This window comes from Phalangium opilio, unplaced genomic scaffold (assembly GCF_054372755.1).
Source record: "Phalangium opilio isolate 3A_F unplaced genomic scaffold, DU_Popi_V2 ptg000003l_1, whole genome shotgun sequence".
NCBI classification, from domain to species: Eukaryota; Metazoa; Arthropoda; class Arachnida; order Opiliones; family Phalangiidae; genus Phalangium; species Phalangium opilio.
Genome location: NW_028324145.1, coordinates 12,604,622 through 12,630,283, shown reverse-complemented (window position 1 = coordinate 12,630,283; position 25,662 = coordinate 12,604,622). Strand labels below are relative to the sequence as shown.

Here is a 25,662-nt window from a genome sequence, read left to right as displayed (position 1 = left end):
TGTTTGAAAGAACGTTTTCCCGAAAGCTTTTCACACAACCATAAAACTCTATTACCAAACGAACGAAATCCCTCGTGTCCCCTATAGCTTGTAACTAGCCTTCGATAAATAGGACTATACGTATTTCGAAAGTTTCTCAAAAGTGAGCCATAAGACTGTTCCATTTATTTACCAATATTTTGAGAATATTTATAACCGATTTTCTCTAAAAAAGAAGTCCATGGCTACTTCAATCTATCTTACCATTAGGTTTCCATAGACTATTTCGTCAGTATAATCGAGCTTTTTCACGTTTTGCTTAACATGCTTGCGAAACAAATTTATACATCACCAAAACTGGCTTCTTTAGACCTAACGTTTTCCAAGCTACCGTGATTTTCCTTTGTTTTGTTTTCTGGTTCGCATTGGGGAAGTTGAGGCACCCACCACCATTCAAGATCCCTTAATGGTGGTAAGACCTTTTAGGAAATAGAGGTCAGAGAGCTCTTCTACGGAGGGATATCCTATTAAGTCATTACCCGAATAGAGTAATTTCTCAAGTTTCCCCGGCCTTACCACGCATGTGGCTCAGCTAGGGACGCTATAGCGAGGGAACGCGCTCGCGTTAAAAATGCTTAATTGGCTGATAGGAATCGAATCTGGGTTCCTTAATCCTCTAGGTGGAGCTAAATTTGGCAGCTGTTGCGACCGCGATATAGAAGTTTCCCGCCAGCACCTTTTTTCCCGCGCGTTTCCTTGGCCCCTCGTGCGAAAAGAAGTTGCCATCGATACCCCGGGGCACCCCAATCAGGGAGAAAACAGTTCAGGGTGAGAGAGAGACCACCCGAGTGGTGGTGGTGCGGCACCCCTGTAATATAAGTTCCTTTGTAATAACCTAAACTGTTTCCTCGTAAATTTCGTAAATTGTTGTTGCAGGCGGAAAAAATACGTCATTTCTTTTCGTTTTGTTGTTATTTTAATCCTCCTTCTTTGGACGCGAGAGGACAATTAAGTGGATATTAATTCAGACCCTACACACGTTTGTTTTGACTTGTGTCCCAATGTTTTCAGATCTGATCAAACTGAAATGATTAATCGTAAACTCGAGAGTATTTATAAAATTACACTTTTTGTTATGTGGATACGTGAATAATACGATGACTCTTTGTTTCATTTGATATCTATATAGACAACTGTTGATCCCATAAGTCTAGAACGATTTAGGCCTAATACTTTGTTGAGATTTTTCATTATTTAAATTAAACGCGTCACCTTTCTTTTACTTTAATGGACTGGCAAATGGTATAAACCAACTGATAATGGTCATTCAAGATCAAAATTACTAACACTAACACCGTAAAGTACACTTTTACTAATGATGCGGTTAATGGGGGCTTTCCTAATTTAACATATTTCAACTATCACTTATTAGATAAAACCTTAGATACGAGGGAAAAAAATGTAGCTCCAGATGCAAAGTACCTCATTGGGCAACGATTACATATATAAACATATACGATATCCGTGTTTAAAATCATAAGTTTTGATCTTTAGTAAAAATACTATGATTTTAATCGTAAAAAAAATGGTATTATAAAAAATAGTGGGTGTATCCTGAGTGCGCCGCGGAGCGATCTCTAATGGTCTTTCCCTCTTATTAAAATGGCCAAGCAGTTGGCATAATGGGAATTAAAAGGTCCCGCAGAATGTCAGGCTGCCAAATTGAGGGTTGGTACGTGAAGGCGGGCTATACCTACCTCCTCACGCCCTACCTCCTGCCCACCTACTCAATAAAAGCAGGTAAAAAAAGAGAGAAACGAATGGCGTGTCCGAAGCACGCTCAACTACCCTTATCGTTATAAAAAATAATAAAAGGGTCCAGCTCCAGTGGCCGGGGAACTGTATAGGATATACACCATCTAGCGACGGGAACACGCAGCGTCACGCGAAACGATAATTAAATTCGTTTTCCCCCTCAAGAACAATTTATTCTTCCACCCCACCGCCCTTTTAAGACTCCTTTATACAAGTAACTTTTACTCGACGACTCTACGTTTCAACACGATGGCGTATAGTCTTTTGGCACGCCACTATATCGCTGCTACCAAGCTCTTGACAATATACCAAGCGCAGCTCGGAGCCAAATGTTGGTATTGTTTAAATATCGTGTATTTTATATAACCATGTTGATCCAGCGGACGTTTGAGACGCAAATGGATGTCGCTAAGGACATGGTGACGTTAGTAACAAGAGGCCATCTCGCTCGCATTTCATAAGTATCATAGCTATAACGATTCTCTGTCCCTGTACGTCTTCTATCTATGTTGATCTAACATTGCTTAACTTGTAGAGAAGAACGACCCTTAAACCATGGTGACGTGAAAAAAGGGTTACCATGCACTTCTCATAGGTATCATCGTGGTTCCATTAGGCTTCATGCGAAGTTTCTTTTTTCCTAAAAGTTAGAACGATTGAACTGAAATGAACTGAACTTAACAATGGAAGAAATTGTAAACGATATCATGTGTCCAAATATTCGAAAGACTTCAGTTATTAATTGAGCTACGTCATTTTTGCATTGACTATTGGGTACATGGGAACATTTCGTGTTTGTAAAAGCCTTAACCCGAGTCTAGTGAATCGCGTGATGCATTCTGCTTATATTCATTCTCCTTGGCATGCTAACGACCTAAATTGTATTACATTCCCGATATCGGCTCGTTTTATCTTCCGCCACTTTATTATAAAAAGGAGTCAAATTATTTTTCTCTATCCGCGTACGGCTTCTAACGAGATTCTAGTTGAACATTTTAACAACATGCCTAAATACTTAAATCATTTTCGTTAACGGGGAAACTTAATTCGTATACCGATATGAATCTTTGCCTTGCCAAAGATCAAGGTCCCTGGATGGATGGTTAATTTCCTTTCAATGTTTTCTAGCGGATAATCTTCTAATCTATATCTAACCTTTTTTTTTTGAAAGGAGAAGGCGGGGAGAGGAGGAGGGTAATTTAAGGGGATGAAGCGGAAAGAACCGTAATTTAGTTAATTACCGACCGGGAAGGAGCTAGGCTCTATTTTTTAGTGTTTAGTCGAGCGATTATTCTCGCTTTAAATCGGCTTTCGTTTAATGTTCCATCGTATTTTTTTTTCTTTCATTGTGCATGGGCCTCGTTATTTGCATATTAAGAGATTTCAAGGGGACCGCCCTATCAATAAAATTGCGAACAATAACTAGAGTATATACTTGGGAATTTTTGAACTCCAATGAATATTGTTGCATTGCCACAAAGTGCACTCACATGTCCACTTTTACCACCAAGTTGTTTATATTCAATAATTATATGCACTTCATTTATTTATACGTCTAATGACGCTATCTTTAATATTTTAAAAACTGTAGGACGGACTAGGCTATAATACGCTCCTTATTGAACCCAAGTTTATTTGTTTCCAATCTGCAGCGGTGATCTCATTTCGTGACTCAATAAATACAACAGTATAAAAAACTAAATGAAAGAGCGTAAAAAAATGTTTAGCTTTCAAATTCAAATGTATACATATAGGGTATAATTTATTATCAACAATAATAATTCGAATTTCAACATCATCATGCGAGGATTTTCGGAGGGAAAGATATTAAAAAAAATGTTTGCCCAAAAAGCTATATAAAACTACGTAGAATTCACAAATGGATTTTCAAGGTTTTATAAATGAAACTGTTAATTTTCGTATTTTTCCGGAATACATTAAAACATGTTCGTACTCGAACCGGTAATGAAGGGAGAGTCGGGTTGTTGATAGATATGTCATTGAAGTAACGATATCTCCGGGTTAAAATTGAATTCCCGTTTGAGACACAAACGATTCGTAAAAGTCAATTCGAGTAACTGGGAGAAGGACCAACCCACTACACCGTAAATACCTAAAGTCAATTATTGGAACCCATGCAATTCAACGAAATGTTTAGATAAAAAAATAAAACTTACAAGAGAGATTGGGAACTAGAGCCTTAAATACGTTAAGGCGACTTTACATCGTTACCAAAGCTTTCAAGACGTTTACTTCACTATATAACTAATGTTAAACGACTTGGTTAACTTGTGTATACTTATTCCCTAATGCCCGTTAACGATTATTCCACTGGGAAGTTTGAATATATATATTTCTGCTTTTTTTTAGCTTAGATTATCGTGGCTGCGTTGAAGTATATTATAAGCTGCCATATATAGTGGTGAGACTTGAGGCGTGCAATAAGGAGTAGCGCGTCGCCTATTTAATGTATCTAATATGCAAATTACGGAGCCCGTAATCGTTTTCCTTTTCTACTGCCTATTACGGTCCCGACACAACATATATTACGGGCTAAGTGTGGGGGAGGCCCGAATCGCTCAAAACGAACCAGCTAGCCATGCACCTATTCCTGTTTTCATAATAAAATATTTCTTTCGATCACCCATGCCCCTTTTTTTCCCCTTCTCCCCTTTTTTGGCCGGACGTCACTGGTCAACGCCTTCTACTAATATATCACGGGGTTACTTAGTTGAATCGATATTCAAAGTTAGCCTGGTTTTATTTTTATTATTATTCTAAAGATGTGTACCAAATATTCTTGTATTTATGTTGGTTTAGATGCAACATTTTATGTTCGGACTATTATTTGTTAACGCTATATTACACGTTGTGTCCAGTGTGCTATGTTTTCTGCGCGAGCTGTAAATATCACGAATGCTGCATGGTTTATATAAAACAGTAACAGTATATTCCCTGCAGAATTGAAAGTATACATTTGCACACGTGTATTTGCGTAAATTGTAAAAGCATTCTGGATAATGGAAGAGATCTCGCGCGCGCGTACGTCACGTGTCTGTCGATCTCGTGCTCGCCTTTCAGTCCTTTAAAGGGAGATTGATAGTTTTTGGCGCGCGAAGAGTCTATTTAACATGAATATTTGAAGATGTTAGAAGGGTTGGGTCTTAAAGATATTGCCTATGGAGTGTTAGTGTTACGCTGGTTGTATTTGATTGGTCAGTGACGTCTGCGGGTAAAAAGAGGTCTTCCATTGCAGTGCGCGGGTTATACGGGCCTATGTTGCACCCTAGCTCGCCCACTTTACACGGCGTTTTAAACGCTAGACACGCGATTTCGTATTCCGCGTGGTGTTTGTATCTCGGTTGCTAAGGAAACGGAGACTCAAAATTCACGCTCCGAAGAATAATCATCCATAGGTTCTCCACCCCCAAAAATTGCTATACATACATGACGTTGACTATAAATAGGCCCTATAGGCCTTCACAATTCATTTATTAAGATTACCGCATGCCTTTTCAGTTAGTTTTATTTATTTCTAAATAGGTTTTACGGATTTTTCATTCATAATGATTACGGAATTGATGTAGCAGCTTTTGCATTTAATGTAATAATTCAAGGCTGCCTTGATCCTATTTACGGCTGACAAGATCTTACTTAAAGGAATAGCGACGTGATTTAAAAATGATCTCAAATCTAAAGAAAACCTTACTTTTTTGAGAGTTTAAACTCTTCTGATTCCTAAAATATGCTTAATAAATATTTAATTATGAGGGAAAACACAGAAAAAACACTTTGAAAACTTGAAATTTTGGGGACAAAGGCAAATTTGCGGAGAAGATTTTTGGCGGGTTTTTCTCCTTGATACGTCACTCACGGCATCTCGCGGAAAAGCCAAGCGCGAGGCTCCCGAGTCTACTAATGCGGCGCGCGCGCGAATCTGAATAAATTAGGCTTAACGCGGCGCGGCGACACTAACAGGCGCGTCACGTGAGCGACATCCAGAGTGAAAATTTCTCCTCACTACGTCATCAAACGAAACAAAATTTCAACTAGGCCTTTTCCAAACACAAAACTTTGATTGCAATTTAATAAATTGCTACGAAACCAAATAAAAAAGTAAACATATCATAATAAATTAGATTTTTCAGGGATTTTTTTCGCATTTTAAGTTTGAGGATGACGAAAATTATGTCACTAACACTTTAAGATACATTTTCTAAAGAGGGGAGGTTATAATTTTACGGGCGGTATTCAATGTAAATAAGCTCCGAGAAAAGAAAGTACTTGAAAAATTTGAGCCCCGGATTCATTTCGGATTCCAACTCCGATGAAAACAATCACCGCCGAGTTCCATCCATAGTTTGGTTTTACTATTCAAGAAAACGGGCTGGGTTTGAAAGAAGCTGGGACTCTCGAAATAATCTTGAATAGCTGCTGCGCCCGCTTACGAAATGCCCTCGGGCGCTCGCTTCTCTTGGAGGTGTTGCCTCCTAGAACTTTCTTTTCTAAACTTGGATAATCGTTTCTTCTTTAAAGATGCCGCCAATTTCTTTCCCCTTCTTACTTCCCTCCCCCCTTTTCTTCAAGACCCGGGGATGAGAAGTAAAATTGTTTTATCACCGTGAACGATTTGAACTTGGTGATACAGCCTTTGTAGACGAACCCTGGGTTCTCTGATACTGATTTTAATTTGAAGTCTTGAATGCGCTATAACCTCCTATCTTTATTTTTTTGGACACGATGATTGTGTAAGTGCAGGTTATACAATGTATCGACCTCATGCTTATCCAAGCCTCCACCTGAATGCTCCCATTCCAATATCTTATCCAAGCCTCCTTCTCCTAAAATCTCTCATTCCCATAGCTTATCCAAGCCTCCTCCTCTTCAATTCTCTCATTCCCATAACTAACTTATCCAAGCCTCCTCCTCTTCAAATTTCTCATTCCCATAACTAACTTATCCAATCCTCCTCCTCTTCAAATCTCTCATTCCCATAGCTTATCCAAACCTCCTCCTCCTCTTCAAATCTCTCATTCCCATAGCTTATCCAAACCTCCTCCTGCTCTTCAAATCTCTCATTCCCATAACTAACTTATCCAAGCCTCCTCCTCTTCAAATCTCTCATTCCCATGGCTTATCCAAACCTCCTCCTGCTCTTCAAATCCCTCATTCCCATAGCTAACTTATCCAAGCCTCCTCCTCCTCCTCCTAAAATCTCTCATTCCCATAGCTTATCCAAATCAATCACTTAGTCTTTTCTCAACACCTTCTGACTTAAAGCATTTCTGCACAATTGGACAACCGTATTTTCTCCCATAGCGATACTGGCGCAAGCCAAGTGAAGACGAAGAACTTTCTTATAGGAAAGATAAGAAATAGGTATGGGGGGGGGGTGTTATGGGGCGGGCGGTAGCTCTCGCGGCGAGGTGTAAAAATCGGTGTTTTGCCCTGCCATCTGGCAATTCGTAGCCCTCCTATTAAGCGTTGCCGCTCTCTAATAAACTACTCCGGCGCTAAACTTCGCCGTCAAAACTTGACCCTCGGGCAATAAGCGGCTCCTCTGATCGCCCGAGTTTTCTTTTTCTTGCCCCTTCTTCTATCAGGGGCAAGCGAGAGATTGGGGTGGGGAGTCGCGGATCGAGGAGCGAGCCAGCTATACTCGGATTATTTCCTCGTATATTTATCCCAGCCGTGCATGCTCCTATAATATACAGGATAGGTATGAACGATCCCGGCAATCATATCGCCGCTTTATATTATACATTTTTTTTTAACTTCATAAACATTTCTTTAAAAGACCTGTTTAAGAATTTATTTTTTTGGATATTCATCTTTAAAGAGAGAGTGAAAGCTTCTTGGATCTTCCAATTTATGGATAAAATTGAGGAGAAATGTACAAAACCAGCAAAAATGGAAAAAATTAAGCTCCCTTCCTCTGTACTGTCCTAGAATTTAACTTAGAAAACCGATTTTCTACAGGAAGAATTTTAGTATCATTGAAAGTTCTATACGCCAATTTCTTTCCCATGACATTTGACTTATCGTCGTCTGCTTTTTTCCTCCCAATGAATTTCGTCTTCAAATCTCTAGACCTAAAAATAGCTAATACAGCGCCTGTAGAAATGTTTCAACCTCTGAACACCAAAGTCCACGGAGAAGCCAACGTTTAGGCTGGTCTACTATTAACGATATTGCACCAAAATAACTTATTTCATCCTCACTTTTAAGAATATAACGAAAACTGTATAATACTTAGGTACACGAAAGATGGTTGGGATATCTTTCAGAGGAGCCCAGTCTTTAAAGAAGTTTATCTCGGTTTATCCGTCGATCCCTTGTTGGAGAAAATTGTATTATACAATTCAGATCTCTCTTAAGACTTCTTACATACAACTTTGCGAAGGGGAGGGGTTCCATTCCGGGGGGATGGGGTATATTATTATATACTATACAGGTAATAATATTTCCAAGATATTATATGGATGCCTTCCCCCTCGTACTCCCTCCCCCCTTTTCTACTCATTTTTGATGGGAGAAATATTTGATTGAAGGGCCAACTTCTTAATTGACTTCTTTTAGGCAATCGCTTTCTTTTTCCTTGACATTTTTAACATTTTAACGATACTCGATACTTGCCAAGGTCTTTTGAAGTTACGCTTTATTAGGGAGTTGTCAAAAACAAATTAAGAAATCTAACCAGGATCCACTTATGACTTTGGAAATTATTCTACGCATGTCATTCAAGAGCTGTGGCTGCCGTGTTATTAAAATATTATAAATTTCTTTAAATTTTAAATTACCTTTTCGTCCACCTGGACTCCTAAAAAAGAAATATTATTAAATGCCAAGCGAGCGAACCTTAAAATGAGTTTTGGTTCTTAGATACGTGGAAAACCATGGTAGAAAATATTATACGTGTTTTGTTTTTATAAAGATTATAAATTTACAAAATAATTTAGTATTTCTCGCCAAATATTAATGTTTAATTTTTTAAATTTTATGAAATATTCGTGAAAAATAATAATATTTATGGATTATATTAGAAAATTCACTTGAAAATACAGCAATATTATGGATAGGCTCCTATTACTTAACACCCTAGAGTATATTTAAATATTTCTTCATTTAGTTATTTTTCAAACTGTATTTATAATATTTTTAATAACTGTTAATCTCGGTATAGCGAGACTATTTAATCTTAGAAACACGAATGTTAACGCGGTTAACGAGGTAAAGCCTAAACCATAGCTCGTTAATGGTAGTTAGTATAATCTATTATTAGTAAACAGTAAAACCCGTATATAAAATATAAGCGGATTATCTAGGGAACGTGATCGCAATTTCAAACGTGAAATCGTATAGCAGAAACTGAACATTCGCCTTTAAGAGCGTGGTAGCTAATAAGGTTTATTTAATTCGTATATATATTTTGTTCCTCGAATTGGAAACAATATTGTACGTTATAACTACAATAGCGGTGAAAATTAATTCCCCCTTCATTACCTATTAGTTCAAATACCTTAAACTTTTGCTCACGCGCGAAAATGTTTTGTCACGCACAATATGACTTCGGCATACCAATGAATAAATATAATATAAAATTTATTCCTTCTTATAAAATAGAGTAGGCTTGAGTATTAATGTCGCTAAGCCTAACTGCGCAACTTCCGCGACTGCGCCAAAATACTCTACAGTGTATCGCGCGGCTCGGTCCCAATAATTTCTGAAATTACAAGGCGGCTTTAGAGCTCTTCACTTTAAACGGATTATTCATTGGGAAATAAACAGGCGAGAGACGCTTTTTTCTTCTACTCTCCTATGTAACCGGATTTAAAAGTTCTCATTTCATGTTATTTATTTTTTTTTTTTATTTAACACTACGCGATCAATTACCAGCCAATGAATAGAAAGCCAAGTGTCGAAGACGTACTCGCGTACTGGCCATTTCTTCGACATTTTTTAGGCGCCCGGAAAAGTTCACGCTAATTTTTGTGCCTTTTTTTGGTACACACTATTTGGCCCCGTAATAGCCAATAGTCTTTCATATTTATACATTCTTAAAGGGACAATGAAGCGATTAAAAAAGGGGTCTTCGAAAGACATGGAGGGATAAAGTGCCGGGTCATTTCAATTTCCCTTTACTAGAATTCTTAAAGGGATACTGAAACAAATTAAAAAAATTGCCATTGCAGCTTTATATTCAAGGAGTGTGTATGCTACTTGTAATACCCCTCTAGATATTGGTGGACTTAAGTTTATTGAAAATAATAGGGGTGCTTTCATATTCCCTTTACGAGATCCCCGTACACTTGAGAATCGCTATGGCTACGTTAAGTTATGAAAAAATTAGCCTATTATAATTCGGTCCGAAAAGAATCCGTCAAAAAAGTGTTTTCTTTTTTCTTCATCTTAGCTTTTTCTTGTATAAAAAGCTTTTCATGGAGCGAATCTCGCTGCTTCCTTCCAAGTCTTCTGACTTTATTTCTTTACGGGTTCACAGTGCTGGCGGTCGGCGCCTTTGTAGTTGAAGTGTTCGCTGACAGAGGGAGCCCTTTGTAGCTTTTCTTATTTCGTGTTGAGGGCGGGAGATGCGGTTTTTTTTTCTTCTTCTTCTCCTTCTTCCATCTTTCTTTAGGCTGGAGAGTTCGAATCTTTCTTTTCATAACGTTCTTCATTCTTTCTACCTTCCCCCCTTTCAATCTTACACCCCCGCAGTCCCACTCTGGACCACTTTGATTCAAAATCCAAGTTTTGAAGACGTATCTCATCTACCCTTGACCATACCCCTAAATTGAGAGAAGTGATATGTAGCGTTAAAGTTGGGGATGAACTGGCTCGGATTTTAGATCGAATTTGCCCTTACTAATTTTAGGGTTTTTTTTTAACTTTTCCATCTCCAGAAGTTCGTGTAGCTAAGATGCGGGTACTTTGGTTTGGTTTCTGTATCACTTTGAGAGTTCAATTGGTGTATAGCTTTGCCACACGTTTCTTAAATGATAGGTTAAGTAAATATGAAGCAGGCTTGCGTTTTATGGAATTATCCCGAATGGGATGAAACTAGTTTAGGTTAGACTAAAGTTTCGTTCCCATACGTCATTTTCTTAATTAAGTGGTTTTTTGGTGGGCCACCAACATTTTTTCCACTTTTCTTTAAATCGGGGTTTCATGGTTTCAATCTTTAAATTTTTTAACAAATTGAATTCCGCCTAAGGGGTAACCTTTGACCTCAAATATCTCAATCCATACATAGAAGTTTTTGAAATCGAACTTCTTAATCTCTGATACAGATCTTTAAAATTTCTTTAACCTAAAATTAATCGGTTAAGCTAAGCTGTGTTGACCTTTCACCCCTTAGTAAAATCGCTCCGAATGGTTTTTCCTCTTTTTTTTTTAGTTTTTGGCTATTACTAAAATTAACCACAAATATATTAGCTGGTGCTCTGGAATAATTTCAAAAGAAAATTATATTTATAAAATTAAAAAAATAGAACCACTTTTTAAGCGAACCATTACAACAATTAAAATAATTAAATCCTTAATATAAATTTAATGGTAATTGCGTATACTTTACCTTGATGAGGAGGGGGGAGAGAATCTAACCAAGGCTATACGTATTGTTAAAATACATCATTTTCAACCGCAGACTGTAGTAAACTCGGTGGCAGGATCATCAATTGTCTTTGAATGTCTGGTCCGGACCACTCCCACCTTTTGGCAGCGTTATTATTTTTAAAAAAAGCGCTGGGTCCTTAGTATAGGTACGAAGCTGCGCAATAATTTATACCGCAATAAGTCACGCCTACGCGTTCTTGCTGGGCGGTAGGTAGTTCAGGGTGGAAATGAAATTTCGCGTGATAACGCGTTTCGGGGCATTTATTCGAACACGACAGTTTCGGTAATCGGGCCTGGCCGCTTCGTGAAAACTTCGACTTAAGCCCAAGCTGACCCCAACTATTTATAACATCCGTTTTAAGAAACAAAAGAAATGGTGGTGGTACTTAGGGAGGGGGGTGTGGGGTGTAATTAGACACGCCTCTATTAATGACAAGTATTGACGAAGTGTCAATTAGCGTAGAGCGTCTTGTTTTCCAGAGAATCTCTCCCTTCTGTTCTAATAAACAATTAAGTTTTGAGGGATGAACTTATTACCTTTAATAGTGATACCCTTAAGAAAGCGATAACTTCGATATAATTTAACATTACCTATTAATTGCGTAATATTTGGATATAGCGCTCGTCATTAAGCTAGCTGATGAACGAACAAAACGAGGGACCATTCGGGGACGGAGCTTGGTTTCGAATGTTAATGTCAAAATGGCCTTTTATGACCTCTCTCGGAGCTGCTTCGTCTACAGCCCAGTAAATTAGCGCTAAGTGGCTGTACTTAATTTCCTTTCCTTGGAAACATGGCTGGCTGGCGTTGCGGGCGGCAGTAGATTTGACTCTGAGCTCGACCCCGGGGCCAGCCGGGATTGGACTATTCTCGGCGGCGGCGTTTATTTTCAGTTATATTAATGGCTCTTGAATGGTCGTTACTCGGTGGAATATTAATTCGACTTTGGTTCCAGCGCAGCGGACCTCGTTTCCGTTTTTTTTTTTTCAGGCCTGTTTTATTACTCTCACTGCCCAAAATAGTTCCTAACCATGAAGTTTCATTTATAAAAATCTAACATTAAAATAATTACTTAGCGTTTTGAGTTACATTTGCTTTGTTCCCCTTCTTCGTTTGCTCCTTGAGAAAATGATTGTCATAAAAGGTGTGGTATAGCGCTAAGTACTAATAGTGCTTTGTATAGGGAAATGGTTTTCAATATCTTAAGAAACGTTTTCTTCTGACGAATATTATAGGCTTATAGTTACGTTGTTTTAGTATAAATTTGAGTAAGAGTAGGCTTAGATTATTTTCTGTTGTAAACGTATTTAAATGGACGTGTTTGTTTTGAATTTTATTTGAACTTTATTCTGATATTACGTCCATAAATGTAAATAGACTGTTTTGAAGGCATAAGTATAGATCTGTTTGTTTGTTCCATTGAAATGGAATAGTCATTTGTAAAACCAGAAGTGGTATGATACTAGAAGTATTGAGCTAACCAAATTCTTCACTCGGCATTAGTGAAAAGACTTGATAAAACACACAAACGGTTGGCCCTCTAGTGGCGGTTTCAGAATTTTCCCTCCAAAACGTGAGACGCTCGCGGTGGTAGACGGCCGAACTAGATTCAAGGAGCCGGGTCCGTGTTCTGCGGCTTTAGGTTGAGGGGAAGGGGGTGGGAAATGTTTTTGGAACTCGACCAATTTTTCTCTCTCTAGTTTTAGCTCGTGGGAAGCGGCATAAAATCCTCAAATTTGTTCACTAGTGCCAGGATCTATTACCAATGCTAGAGCCCTTCACTTCTAGTCTCATACCACTTCTGGTAAAACTAATGTCCATTATATTTATATATAGATACAAATTTAAATAATGTTTCATTTTGTACCGCTACAAACTACAATGTATTTTGCAAAATTTCTAGCAAAAACAATAGGCCTTTTCAAAAAGTCCCCTATACAAAATATGTAGCCGGGGGAAAAAGCAGAGATGGAAGGCATTTTTTCCCTCCCTAATTTCTGCGCGCGCACCTGTGAAACGTCATTTTTAAAATCGCCTATTCCTAAGTATGAGCGGCTTGCCCAGCTCAGGATTCCCTCGGGGTGCTAGTGCCATGCTAGTGCTAACGATCGAACCTTTGAGACTATGTCGCTCTCTGTCGGTCTACTTCGAAAGCTTTCAATGAAACGGTCATACCGACATCTATAAGTAAAATTTAGCTCAGTATTAGATGTAATTAACTCTTAATTACATCTTATACTAGGTTATAATTATAAACTTGACCCGGCTAGAATTTTTCAAAGAGGAAAATTATATATCAAATCGATATCTATTTTTTATGCCCGATCGATTTTGAAGTAACTAGCACCATCTAAAACAGTTCAATTTAGAGTATTTAAATTAGTTGGTTAATTTATTTAACCCCTTAAAATTAAGTTAGGCCCACAGAAATTTAAGTATCAAGGAAAATGTTTATTTGAAATAGGAATGTTTAATTCGTATAATTTTTTACTTTTAAACTTGGTGGCAGGTTTTACATAGTCTTAATTGTTTAAGAGAAGCGGGTCGATTTTAAGATTATGCTAAGGAGATTTAATGAGAAAATACGGGAAAAGATTAAAGAGAAAGAAAGAGAGAGGGAAAAAAATACTTGGGCGCCAAATTACTCTAACGTTTTTCCTTTGATGTTTTTATAATCGCGTAGTAAAATTTTAATGGCGTTATTAACTGCCGTAATTTATTGAGGTTCAAACTTTGATCGTAATGGTATTAACCCTTCAAGTATTTTCGTCTTTAAATAAGCTATAAAGAATCAGTTGAATTTGAAAGAGGTAAAGAGCGTATGTGGGAAGATAATCTATGCAAAATTGGGTAGCCCCTGTAGAAGTGTTCCACCCGCTGCACACCGGTGTTCAGGGAGAAGCTGGCTTCCAGGGGCATAACTATTATTAACATAAGGGTTGGATTTGTTTTTGGAAATTTTGAACATCATATCATAAATGGTTTTCAAGCTCTCTGTGTAAATTCTTCTCTAGTTGGATAAATGAACTAACCACAAGCTCATTTTTTAATCCATAATTCTGAATTTTATTTTAAAATCCATGAAAATAAATCTGACCCCAATATTTCCTTCAAAAATCCCCAGTCAAATACTGAAAATGTTGGAACCTCCAGTCATGGAAATGTACGTAACAGGAGAGGTAGAGAAAACCCAGAAACCTAGTGATTGCTCGCATCCAGGAGGAGCGAGACTGGTCTCAATATATTTCTCGCGTATTTTTTTAAGGCCACAGTCGCTCGCAACACTGTCAGTGTCCTCAGTTTCTCTCTCTGGACGGTTGCTTGGAAACTAAAGATCCCAGGAAGGTCTCTAGGAGGGAATGGGTAGTTGCGACGGTGGTGGCAGCGGGGCAAAGGCAACGTAACGTTCTCTAGTGTTCGAACGAAGGAAGGCGTAGCGCGGCCTGCTATTACGTTACGGATATATGCCTCTTTATAATCTATACTTGGAAATAGCGGCGAGGGGTTTTTGAGTTTGCGCAGTTTGCTCTTCTCTCTGGAAAAGGCTCCGCGCGTTTCTCGACATATTCTCGGATTTAACGCGAACCTCGACACCAGGCTTTTCGGAAAACTCCCTCGCCAAATAATTATATTTTTCTCTCGCGTAATATCTATCGGACGAGTCGCGAAAACGTCTCCACGTTCAAATCACCGAGTAATCGAAATAGTGCGAATAATTCAATCATTCCAATGTTACCATCGTGAACGAAAAGAAAAATCTTCAATTTTTACTACGCATTTTTAATAAAATAGTTTTCGACCATCATCCTTCGAAGTTTTGATATCAATTATTTTTTAATACTGAATTAAAACTCTCCCCCGTCCCCCCAGTTTTAGTAGATTTAGGAAATTCGTTTTATTATGTATAACTCGTCGGATATCAAAGCGTTTCCTAGTTTAAAAAATGCCACGAAAATGATCAGCGAATCTCGCAATCTCCGGGTTGCTCGTTCAAAATGGTGCTTTTCACGAGGCAGTTAAGACTACTCATTTCGACCCTTAATTATTTCCCTAAAAACTGTTTGTTAATTAAACGAACGACAATGTACGACCTCGAACACTGCGCTTAAATTATCTACAATATAAAACGACTTCTTTCCGGAACTGTATCTTAAAGTGGAATTTGGATTTTGTGGAAAAGGAACGGTACGTTTGTTGGTATTATAGTCTTTGAGGAATAATCGAAGGAAAAAAAGCGCGGGAAAAATCAGTGTGGTTGTTTGACGGAGTCTAAGCCTAAGCCGCGGTGCGGCGGGTTCCGTGTCCTGGAGCTGTGGGACGGGACGGGGACAAGGCTTAGGTCGTAATGCCCGTTTCAACTAGGATCGTGGTGTTTTGGTCAGACTCTGTCGGAAGAGAGAATTCGAGGAACGGGGCTCGCGCGTCGGTCCACGCGGGACGAGATTCTCATCAGTGAGAAAAGAGGCGGATAGATCCGGCGGCCGGTGGCGGAGCGAGGGCGGTCAGGCATCACGGAGGAGGACGTTTCCAGAAAAAGATTCGCCGTCGGACGCTACTCGAAGACGACGGGGAAACCGGCCTTACCACCCGGAAAAGGATGGAAATGGTGCGCGACGCGCGTCAAACGGATTAACGCGTCAAGCGCGAATGGCGATCGGAAAGTCGCGGAAGCCAAAACGGAGAGAGAGAATTCCAATTACTACGATTCTATAACTTCTCCTCCTTTCTAACTCTTAACACGAAGATACCAGCGAAAGGTTCGGACTCGCGCGAAATTCAGCGTTTTTAATTTTGCATCACGCGCGCCGGGATAGTCTTTGCCGCCGCGGGCTCAACATAGCGGTCCGACTATCCATTTAGATTGACGTCAATCATATATTCGAATCGCCGTTCTAATCAGGTCGTGGTTTCAAAATTGAGAGGGTCGTGGTTCGAATTCGTAGCCAGGAAAAGATCGTTCCTGAGCGAGTTCAGATGGCGTCTTCGAGAGGAGGCGATTCGGGTTCGGCTCCTTCCGGAAGCAGCAACGTCGCCGCCTCCGCCGGGGGAGGGGAGCGAGGAGGAGGGGGTGGGGGCCCCGCCACGGCGCCCGGCGTCGGAGGGGCCCGAGTCAAGAGCTTCGCCTTCACCAAGATGCCCGAACGACACGAGGACCACGAAGGTAAAGCAAACACAATCCTTCTGATCCGTCTATAGACGGAGAATCTTTTGATGGCTAGCTCATAAACCCAAATTAATCCCTCCAAATTGAGTCTCTCTAAACATACTGCCAGGTAAATAAATAAGCCAGTAAACCTGCCGGTCACAACTGCGTCAGTTGCAGTGGCAAAAACTATGTACTTGTCTATAATGGGCTATGTTGGGCAGTCACTAGTCTTGCCCAAGATTATCTCAAATTAAGCGTTGTGGGTTGGATGAGAAAGACAAAGCTCAGAAACCTGGTTAATATTCTCTGCAACTACATTCCTTCGTAGCCATTCCTATAAAGTATTTGAAGCCATAATTAAGTCGAATAATCGTTAATGGTTTTTAACGATAATTTTCTTTAATCTGCTTAAGATGGGTGCGCGCCACCGTGGTAAAAAGAGTAATCTGTCTCGTTTATCCGTCAAGTGTCCCGTATAGTTTTGCTCTAAGGTTGTTTTAGGTGTCACTTGGCTTCTTGCCTATATACCCCCTCAACAACATCCAAGCAGTCTCGTGAGCTCGTTCTTTCTCCCAGGGAACTCTCTCTCTCACACAGTCTTTGTATCATACTCCCGTCGTTGTAGCTCTTTTAGCTTAGGTTAACTGCCATGAAAAGGCTTCTTTTAGTGTCTCCCTTCTTCTTCTACAGTCTCACTTTATTCACGGGCTATTCTTTATATTTTTCTTCTTTCTTTTTTGGCTGCTGCCTCATCCACTCTGAAAGAGCGCGGCGCCACGCGAGACTTGAGAATCTAAATTGAAAATTTTGCTAGCGTGAAATATCCCAAATCGCGTCTAACGTAACGCTCACGACATTTTGACGGCCAAGAATGTGTCATCTTCTTTAAGAAGATATACCCCACCTTGAAGCCTTTCTTAAAAAATAGCATCTTTGGCATAATCCCTTTTAACTTTATAAATTATTTAAGAAGATCAGGTGAAGGTGATAATTCACCTCACGTTATGAACTTCTGAAGTGTAATATTTTACGACCCTAGGTAATCTTTAAATTAGGTGTACTATACACGTAATAAAATTTAAATATACAATTAGTATACCCAAGCCCGCGTGTGTTAGTAATAATAATTTTGGGCGTAAACCCTTTAATTAGTTTTAAATTAGGTCTGGCGTCGAGTTGATGACCAAAATTTCGGAGTTTGGTAATTGTTTAATAAGTATACGAGTATTGGTAATGTGCAGCGGGATATGGCGTTGTCCACCTTAATTTGTCCAAGCTGTCTGTCCTAGATCCGTGTGTGGTCAAAATTAAGTCCAAGCACCCCTCCCTTTAATTAGAAAAGTTTCAATTTGGGGTGTTATAGGTGTGAGAGATACCGTTTCTTTCTTGTTCAATTTCATTTCAACTCCCATGTTCTATAGCGCACAGGGAAAATACAACTGGGGTCACACCATACCATAGGGTCCTAGATTAGCTATAGATATAATACCCACTAAGGTTGGTTGTGTTTTTTTCTTCTTTAGAAGTTCATAACCTAAAGTTTATTATCGCGTATCAGAGAGAGAGAGAGAGATACTTCAGGTTGATTTCTTTCCTGCAGCGACTGTTATTTCTTTCGAATTAAGGACTTCGGTCATTCCTTATACGACCATACTGAAAGGGTTAGGATATATTGGAAAGGAAAAAAGAGTGGTGGTGGTGGTGGGATATATAGTTTGAAGTCTCTCGAGGGAAACCACGTACTCAATTTAGTAGATTAAAAACTCGAACGTAAACGAATTTGCTTGACGGTATTATGACCTCAGAACGCGCGACCTCGCGCGCCAAAGTCCCAGACAAAAGAACGCGTCCGCCCCCGCGCTAATAAAATAAGAAAAAAAATTAGGCTTAACGAAAATAAAGAAAACTCCGTGGCAATTTTAGTTTGCGCCACGGCTTAAAAGGGGGCCCCCATTCGATTATTAGATCACGAGGCGATGAGTCGGGTAGGATAAAGGGAATATTACACTATTAGTGAGAGTACAGAATCGAGTTATATTCACTCTACGTTCGCCTCGCGCCCAGCAACTCCGATGCGTTCCGTTATTGATTGTAAACAGAACTAGAAACGATCAGTTGAGAAACAGCCGGCGATAAAATATGAAATATAGACAAAGTTAATTAAGATTAATTCAATTAAAACGCCCATTCGTAATTAATTAATTTCCACCATATATACACAGTAGAGCTTATACACCAAAGTTTTGCAAAGTCACGTCCAAATGGTATTATATATAGTAAAGGAATAGTAAATAGCTTTAGGCCCCAACGCCAAAACTCAAATTGTGATGAATTGAAATACATCTTATTCTGACAGCTTAAACCAATAAGTTTTATAGGCTTTACTTTATAATTTCCAATTTTAATCTTTAATAATACGCAAACATTTGAAAGGCAAATATTTTAAATCGTGTTCCCTAACGTCGAAAACTCTACTTGGTACACGTATTAGACTGTTTACTCTATCGTGGGTTGATTCGAAAACATGTATATATATATATATAAATATATTTTAATATATCAAAGATGCCGAATTTATAATATATTATTATAGACAACGGCGGAGTATGTCGTATTCAAATAAAATGAAAAATAGCCAAAGGGCGAAATGATAAAATCGAGTATAAGATAAAGAAATTTTGTTAAACCTTCGAGATGAATACGTGGTGGTACAGTACAAATCGGAAGTAGATAAACTCGAAGTTATCGATCTATTTTAATTGATTAGAGATTGCTAGCAAAATCATACCTAATCGTAAAATAGGATAGGATGAACGAATACTAATATATTAATATTTTTGAATACACTTTGCGTTAATATACTTCTTCTACAAATCGATAAACGAAGTTGTATTAAGACCCGTCTTGTTATTCCTGGGTTGTCTGCCGATGGGCAATTGGCGGGCTTCTATCGAGTCGAGCGTGTATAACATAAGGTTATATTCCAACCAAGAGTCTATAATATTTTCGAATAGCGTACCTACGTACCTGGCTAGCTCCGTGCCCTGGAACGACTACTAAATAGCTCCGCGCGCGCTAACAATCTTCCGAGAGGTCGGTCCGGCCTTGCTAACATTTTTATCGACTTTTAGTGGGGAAAAGGGGAAGGCCAAGGGAGGAAAAGACTCTTATATATCCATAGCAGGTTTGCCAAAGAAAACAGTTTGCACCCTTGCTCGCAATAACCCCCCCTCCTCTCTCTCTCTTCTCCGCGAATAAAGCCTTTTAAACTCTCATCCATTCTCGATAGCCTCACGATATTGTTATTCCTATTTATTTCTTTTTCGTTTTGAGCGCTTATTTCCCACGACTCTCTAGCTAATGCTCATTGTTTAGAGGAAACGTTTGCTTACGTTTACATGCATATTTGATTGACCCAATATTCACCTGTACACTTTCACGACATGTACTAACTGTACAGGGTGTTTAAAAAAGGGATGATTCTATGGGAAATCAATTTTGAACCGAAAATGTAACTTATGACCGATTTTCGCCATAAGCAATACCGTAAACAAGTTATGAATTTAGTGTTTTGTGGATTACCCCTTAAATTAAAATAAGAAACTCATAAAGGCAATGCTAATTTAATTAAGGGGCATCCTTAAAACACTCTAGGTGGCCGCTAGGGTAAAATGTTCTAGAACACCCTGTAAATTCCATACCTTTACCAAATTGCCAGTGCAAAGTAATTTGATATCGTGGACAAGTCAGGGAATTTCTTATTGGTTCGATAATTTTTGTAGTAAAATAATATCATGAACTAATATATTTATAAGTTATTTTTATAGACTTAAAGTAGTTTTCTACATTTACCCTAAACTGAACTGAACTTAACTTTATTTAAATACTAAACCACGTTAAATTTTTTTTACCCCTTTAATCCCTTATAGCGTAATTATAGATTTTCTTTTCCTCAAGGCAATGGTACTTAGCTCAAATAATAAAAATACCCAATGTTGATGTTTGTATCACACGCAATTTTTTATATATGTTATAATTCTTATTTTTAGTAAAAGAAAGGTAAAAGTTCCTAAGTCTTTATATATATATAAAAAAGGAATGTTAAGTCTATATATTTAACGTGTGGTCCTTAATAAACGAACCAAAATATTTGCGGACCCCGCCTTGAAAACGCCATAAAACCATTACAATATCCTAAATTACCTAAATAATTTTTTGTGTGTGTCTGTATACACAATCATGCATTACGTCGCCATAATAATATATTAAACTATGGTGGTCAGATGTTAAGAATATTCTAAGAAATATTTTATCAACTCTACATCTACCAAAACGTGTATATTATATTAACTCAAAGTTATCAAAAATTAATATACAATTTTCCTCATTCCGACACCCCCCCCCCTCTTGTACAAAACGTACAATATCTTTCATACGTTCTCAGTTCTTAAATTGGTAACTTCAACTTAATATACTTTTGCTAAAGGTAATGAGGTTCCGTGGTAAAATTTGCCCCACCATGTTTAATATATTAACGAAAAAAAAACATTCGAAATAAGAACGCACGTTGTAATTAAGAGTGCAGCGTGATTAACCTTGGGGATGAAAAAGTTCACGTATCCCCCCACGTTTAAATTAAATAAAAAATGTAGAAAGGTGGGTGGGTGGTCCAAATTGTAATTATCACAAAAACTCCCGCAGTTTCATTTAGATTATAACTTTATTTGCTAATGAGAGAGAGAGAGGAATAAAAAGAATAAAAAAAGGATAATTCAGCTGCAGCCAAAGGCCCTTTTTGGAAACCGAAACAAACTTCGCGACTATTTATCGTTACTTATCCTTAGCCCATATATATTTTTTTTCTTCGTGCAAAATTAATAGGGCTCTGTTTTTTATTCTCAGCCAATAAGCCGCCTTTTATTGATCCGTTGCTAGGAAGAAGGAGACTCCGTTTTAATTGGTTCGCTAGTGTATCTTGCCTTTATGTTTTTACGCGCCATTTAGGCTTTGAAATCGCCATAGTCGTTAAAGGCAATGCGAACTTAATTTTTTCTTTTCTAAATGGTTATAGTTTATTTTATTTTTAATTATTTTTGGTGTATTGCACGGAAATAGTGAAACACTTTTACAGGGGCTATGGGATTTAACATTATGTTTTTGCGCCTGTAGAAATGTTTAACCCGCAATACACCAATGCGCGCAGGAGAAGCCGTACTTTGACTGCGTGTATATTCAATTGCCCCTGCGAATCATAATGCGCCGATATCCTAATACAAAATGTTTGGATTTTTTTTAAATTATAATGCTTTATGGAAAAATCGGGAGAAAACTCAGTTCACTATCCCTTCAAAGTTAGGCGTCCTTTAAGATATTATCCGAAAATATAAAAAATAAATTACAGTTTATGAGTAATACTCTGTTGGGTGGGTGTTGGACGCGGCTAAAAAGAGTTAAGTAATTTTCTCGGGCCATCAGTTGGCCTTCGTATTAAGAGTGCTTTTTTAGAGGACGAAGAGATGGAATGGGAGGATGAAAGATGCGGCGGGAGCGTTAAACTAGACGCTCCAAAGAAAGATAGAGGGATGAGGTCGGTGGGCGGGGGTCCAGCATCGATCTCGTCACTATAGTTATCTCTGGCGACCATCGCCATTCGTGGAGAGGTTTCCCGCGACGCGCCACCTGCCGCTATCCCTAATACTCGACTCGTTGTTTGCTAACCCTAACTCGCTGACGTTTCTCTCCATCCTTTCCTCTTCTCTCCTCTCCTCTCTCTACGCTCTCAGGACGACAAAATGCTCATTTCCAACTCATTCCTTTTTCTATACTATATCCCTGGTATATCTTTATGCCTGAAATTAGTAAATTTTCACACGAGTATGGGACTACTAAAATTAGACCAAATTTAGTTAAATTTATTTTGAAATTATAATTATTTTTTCCTTGGAAAAATGTTCCTTTTGAAAAGAAAAAAATTCATTTAGTTCGGGCTTTGTATACGCGTAAATATTCATTGTAGATATGAATTAACTCTTATCACTCGTATCTCTTTCTGGCTCTCGTCTCTAATGGCAAACGGCTGAACAACATCAAAAAAGCATTCGTCATCTTTCCCAACTCCCCACACTGACTACGTCCCTGCACATCTGCCGATTCCACAGAGACGGAAAAAGTTTCTATCCGCATACTCTCTCTCTCTCTCTCTCTCTCTCTCTCTCTCTCTCTCTCTCTCTCTCTCTCTCTCTCTCTCCTCTGAAAATTTTGATGGGTTATTTTGGAGAGTAGACTGGCATTGACGCCTATAGACTGTGGATAGGTATAATCACCTGACTCGAAGAGCTGTGTTTGGCAGACTTAAATCAAACTTTCACTTTAGTGACGAGTGACAACGGGGGGTATTTTACATTTCAACCTGTGAAAACGGTATCGTTCCTTTCAACCGAATTCCCAATGGACCGAAATCCCATTCGACCGAATATCCCGCAATGATTTTAGATTTCCCGCCCAATGGCTATATTCCCGATGGACCGAAATCCCAATCGTCCGAATATGCCCCTAAAAAATACATGAATATAACTTGAAACACTGCAGACGTCAGCGATTCGGTGGTGTAGTGGATACGAAGTTGGACTGCGAAGCGATAGGTTGTTGGTTCGAATCTCCGAAAGGTATGTTAATAATATTAACAGTAAATGTTTCGTGATGCTAATTAAAACGCTCACTTTCATTCCTTTCAAGGCAAGAGATATATAGAATTAATAAACAAATTGTGCTTAAAATGAAGTGCAGTCTTAATGGTAGTTCCATCAATGTCTTTAAATTTTAAATTAAAATTTTAATATTTTGGTTTCGGGTGGGTTAGGTTAGGTTAGGTTAGGTTAGCTTAGGTTAGGTTAGCTTAGCTTAGGTTAGCTTAGGTTAGGTTAGGTTAGGTTAGGTTAGGTTAGGTTAGGTTAGGTTAGCTTAGGTTAGGTTAGGTTAGGTTAGCTTAGGTTAGGTTAGGTTAGGTTAGGTTAGGTTAGCTTAGGTTAGGTTAGGTTAGGTTAGGTTAGCTTAGGTTCCAATAAAACGTTGACACCTTTTCCAAAATATGCTCCTTTTAATTAGCTACCACCTTTTGCAAAATATTCTCCCATTAAATAGCTACCACCTTTTCCAAAACATTCTCTTATTAATTAGCTGCCACCTTTTCCAAAAGATTTTCCTATTAAATAGCTCCCACCTTTTTCAAAATATTCTCCTATTAATTAGCTACCACCTTTTTCAAAACATTCTCCTATTAATTAGCTGCAACCTTTTCCAAAACATTCTCCTACTAATTAGCTGCCACATTTTCCAAAATATTCTCCTTTTAATTAGCTACCACCTTTTCTAAAATATTCTCCTATTAATTATCTGCCACCTTTTCCAAAAGATTTTCCTATTAATTAGCTGCCACCTTTTCCAAAATATTCTCCTATTAATTTGCTGCCACCTTTTCCAAAATATTCTCCTATTAATTAGCTGCCACCTTTTCCAAAATATTCTCCAATTAATTATCTGACATCTTTTCCAAAATATTTCTATTATTGCTAATAAATTGTTTTAATACTCATATAAATAATCTTTTTACCTCCAAACAAGGTTGGGTTGGGTTAGGTTAGGTTAGGTTAGGTTACGTTTGGTTAGGTTAGGTTAGGTTAGGTTAGGTTAGGCTAGGGTAGGTGAGGTGAGGAGTGCAGTAATACATTTTCAACTCACATTTATTTTAACAATAATAAGTTTTGAAATTAAAAATATATTTAATGCAAAACCACACAGTATGTCTTCTTCCAGTTCAATAGAATTTTGGTCCAATGGGACTATAATAAAATCGCACCTTTGGCTACGTTCGATCGAATGGGACCCCAAAAAAAACCCCCTTCTGTCGAATGGGAATTCGGTTCAATGGGACGAAAGCGTGAAAACTTACTAAAATAAGCGATGAAAGGCCTGGTTCGATTCGAATGCTATTTTTAAAGTTATTCGATATACTTGGCTAGCATATATTTATCTCACTAAGTCTCCATCGGTGAATGGATAGAGATAAAAAACCCTAGTGCATGTAGCACCTAGGACAAATATTCCGTGTGCTCCAATTGCATTATTTGCCGTGTTATTTTAACATTTAGCTCGCCTTTCCCCGTTCTACCATGATGTCTACAAAGTAGACCGTAAAATGCCATTTTAACCGCATCAGTGCGGATTGGGCTGTAGGACAAACGATCAGCGTCGGAAGCTCCCGCTTTTAATTGCTTGGGTAGCTCGCATAATGAGTCAATCCCCATTTGCCTGAAAGATAAGAGAACGGGACCATATCTCATTAATGATTTCTAGACCTTTTTTTTTTAAATGTCGCGGCGACCACCTGTCATTTAAAATACCAAAGCCATTTGACAAGATGGATGCTTAATTGACCTGTTTAAATGACCAATTAAAGTGGAACGAAGTAGTTGAACCATGGCGTTAGGTAGAACTGAACTGAATTGAAAAATAATTACAAGGACCCATACGAAATATATCTAATACGTATACCATAAGTCTATAAGATATATATGTAAGATAAGTATGACACTTCAATTATGCTAAAACTCCTGTAGCTATGCTCCAACTGCTTGCAATAATGTTTGCTAACTGAGAACAAATTTATGTCGCAGACTGAAAAAATATTTTTTTTTCTTAGGGTAAGATTTAATATAAGGGTTAATGTTTCACCCGCTAAGCATTAACAAAGAAAGGTCATTCTATTCACGAATTTGAAGGTTAACGGACTAAAACATTTCTTTCTTTTTTATTCGCGTCTAATGGCGCATTATTATTTTTTTTATCTAAAAGAAGGATGCAAAAGTTTGAAAACGTCTTCTCTTATGGAGGCTGAGTCTCGGTTCGCTCGAGCAATTAATTCTACCATCCTGCATGCTCTCTTTCGTTCTTTTTTAAGTCAAAATGGTTCGGACTATTCTTTTTTAAAAAGGGATAGTGAAATAGAGTTCAGATAAAGGGATGGTGAAATGGCATTCATTTAACATCTACCCTTTGAATATTGATGATTATGGCATCAAGGTTTCTTGAAATAACTATTAATAATTAATAC

At 38.3% G+C, this 25,662-nt stretch overlaps 1 protein-coding gene across 6 annotated transcripts in view; it reads left to right on the top strand.

The window, feature by feature from the left end:
* The window catches only part of LOC149717930 (Kv channel-interacting protein 4-like), a 283,534-nt gene that overhangs the window by 208,384 nt on the left and 49,488 nt on the right, over positions 1–25,662 (top strand). Inside the window, exon 1 of one of the 6 annotated variants that reach the window (XM_089841495.1) lies at positions 14,656–16,568. The exons of 3 other annotated variants lie outside the window; for them this stretch is intronic. In XM_089841495.1, coding sequence (XP_089697621.1) covers positions 16,382–16,568 — 187 coding nt within the window. In that variant the 5' untranslated portion in view covers positions 14,656–16,381. Of the gene's footprint in view, positions 1–14,655; positions 16,569–25,662 lie in introns of those variants that run through there. 2 more of the 6 variants (XM_089841506.1, XM_089841502.1) reach the window with 2 other exon arrangements.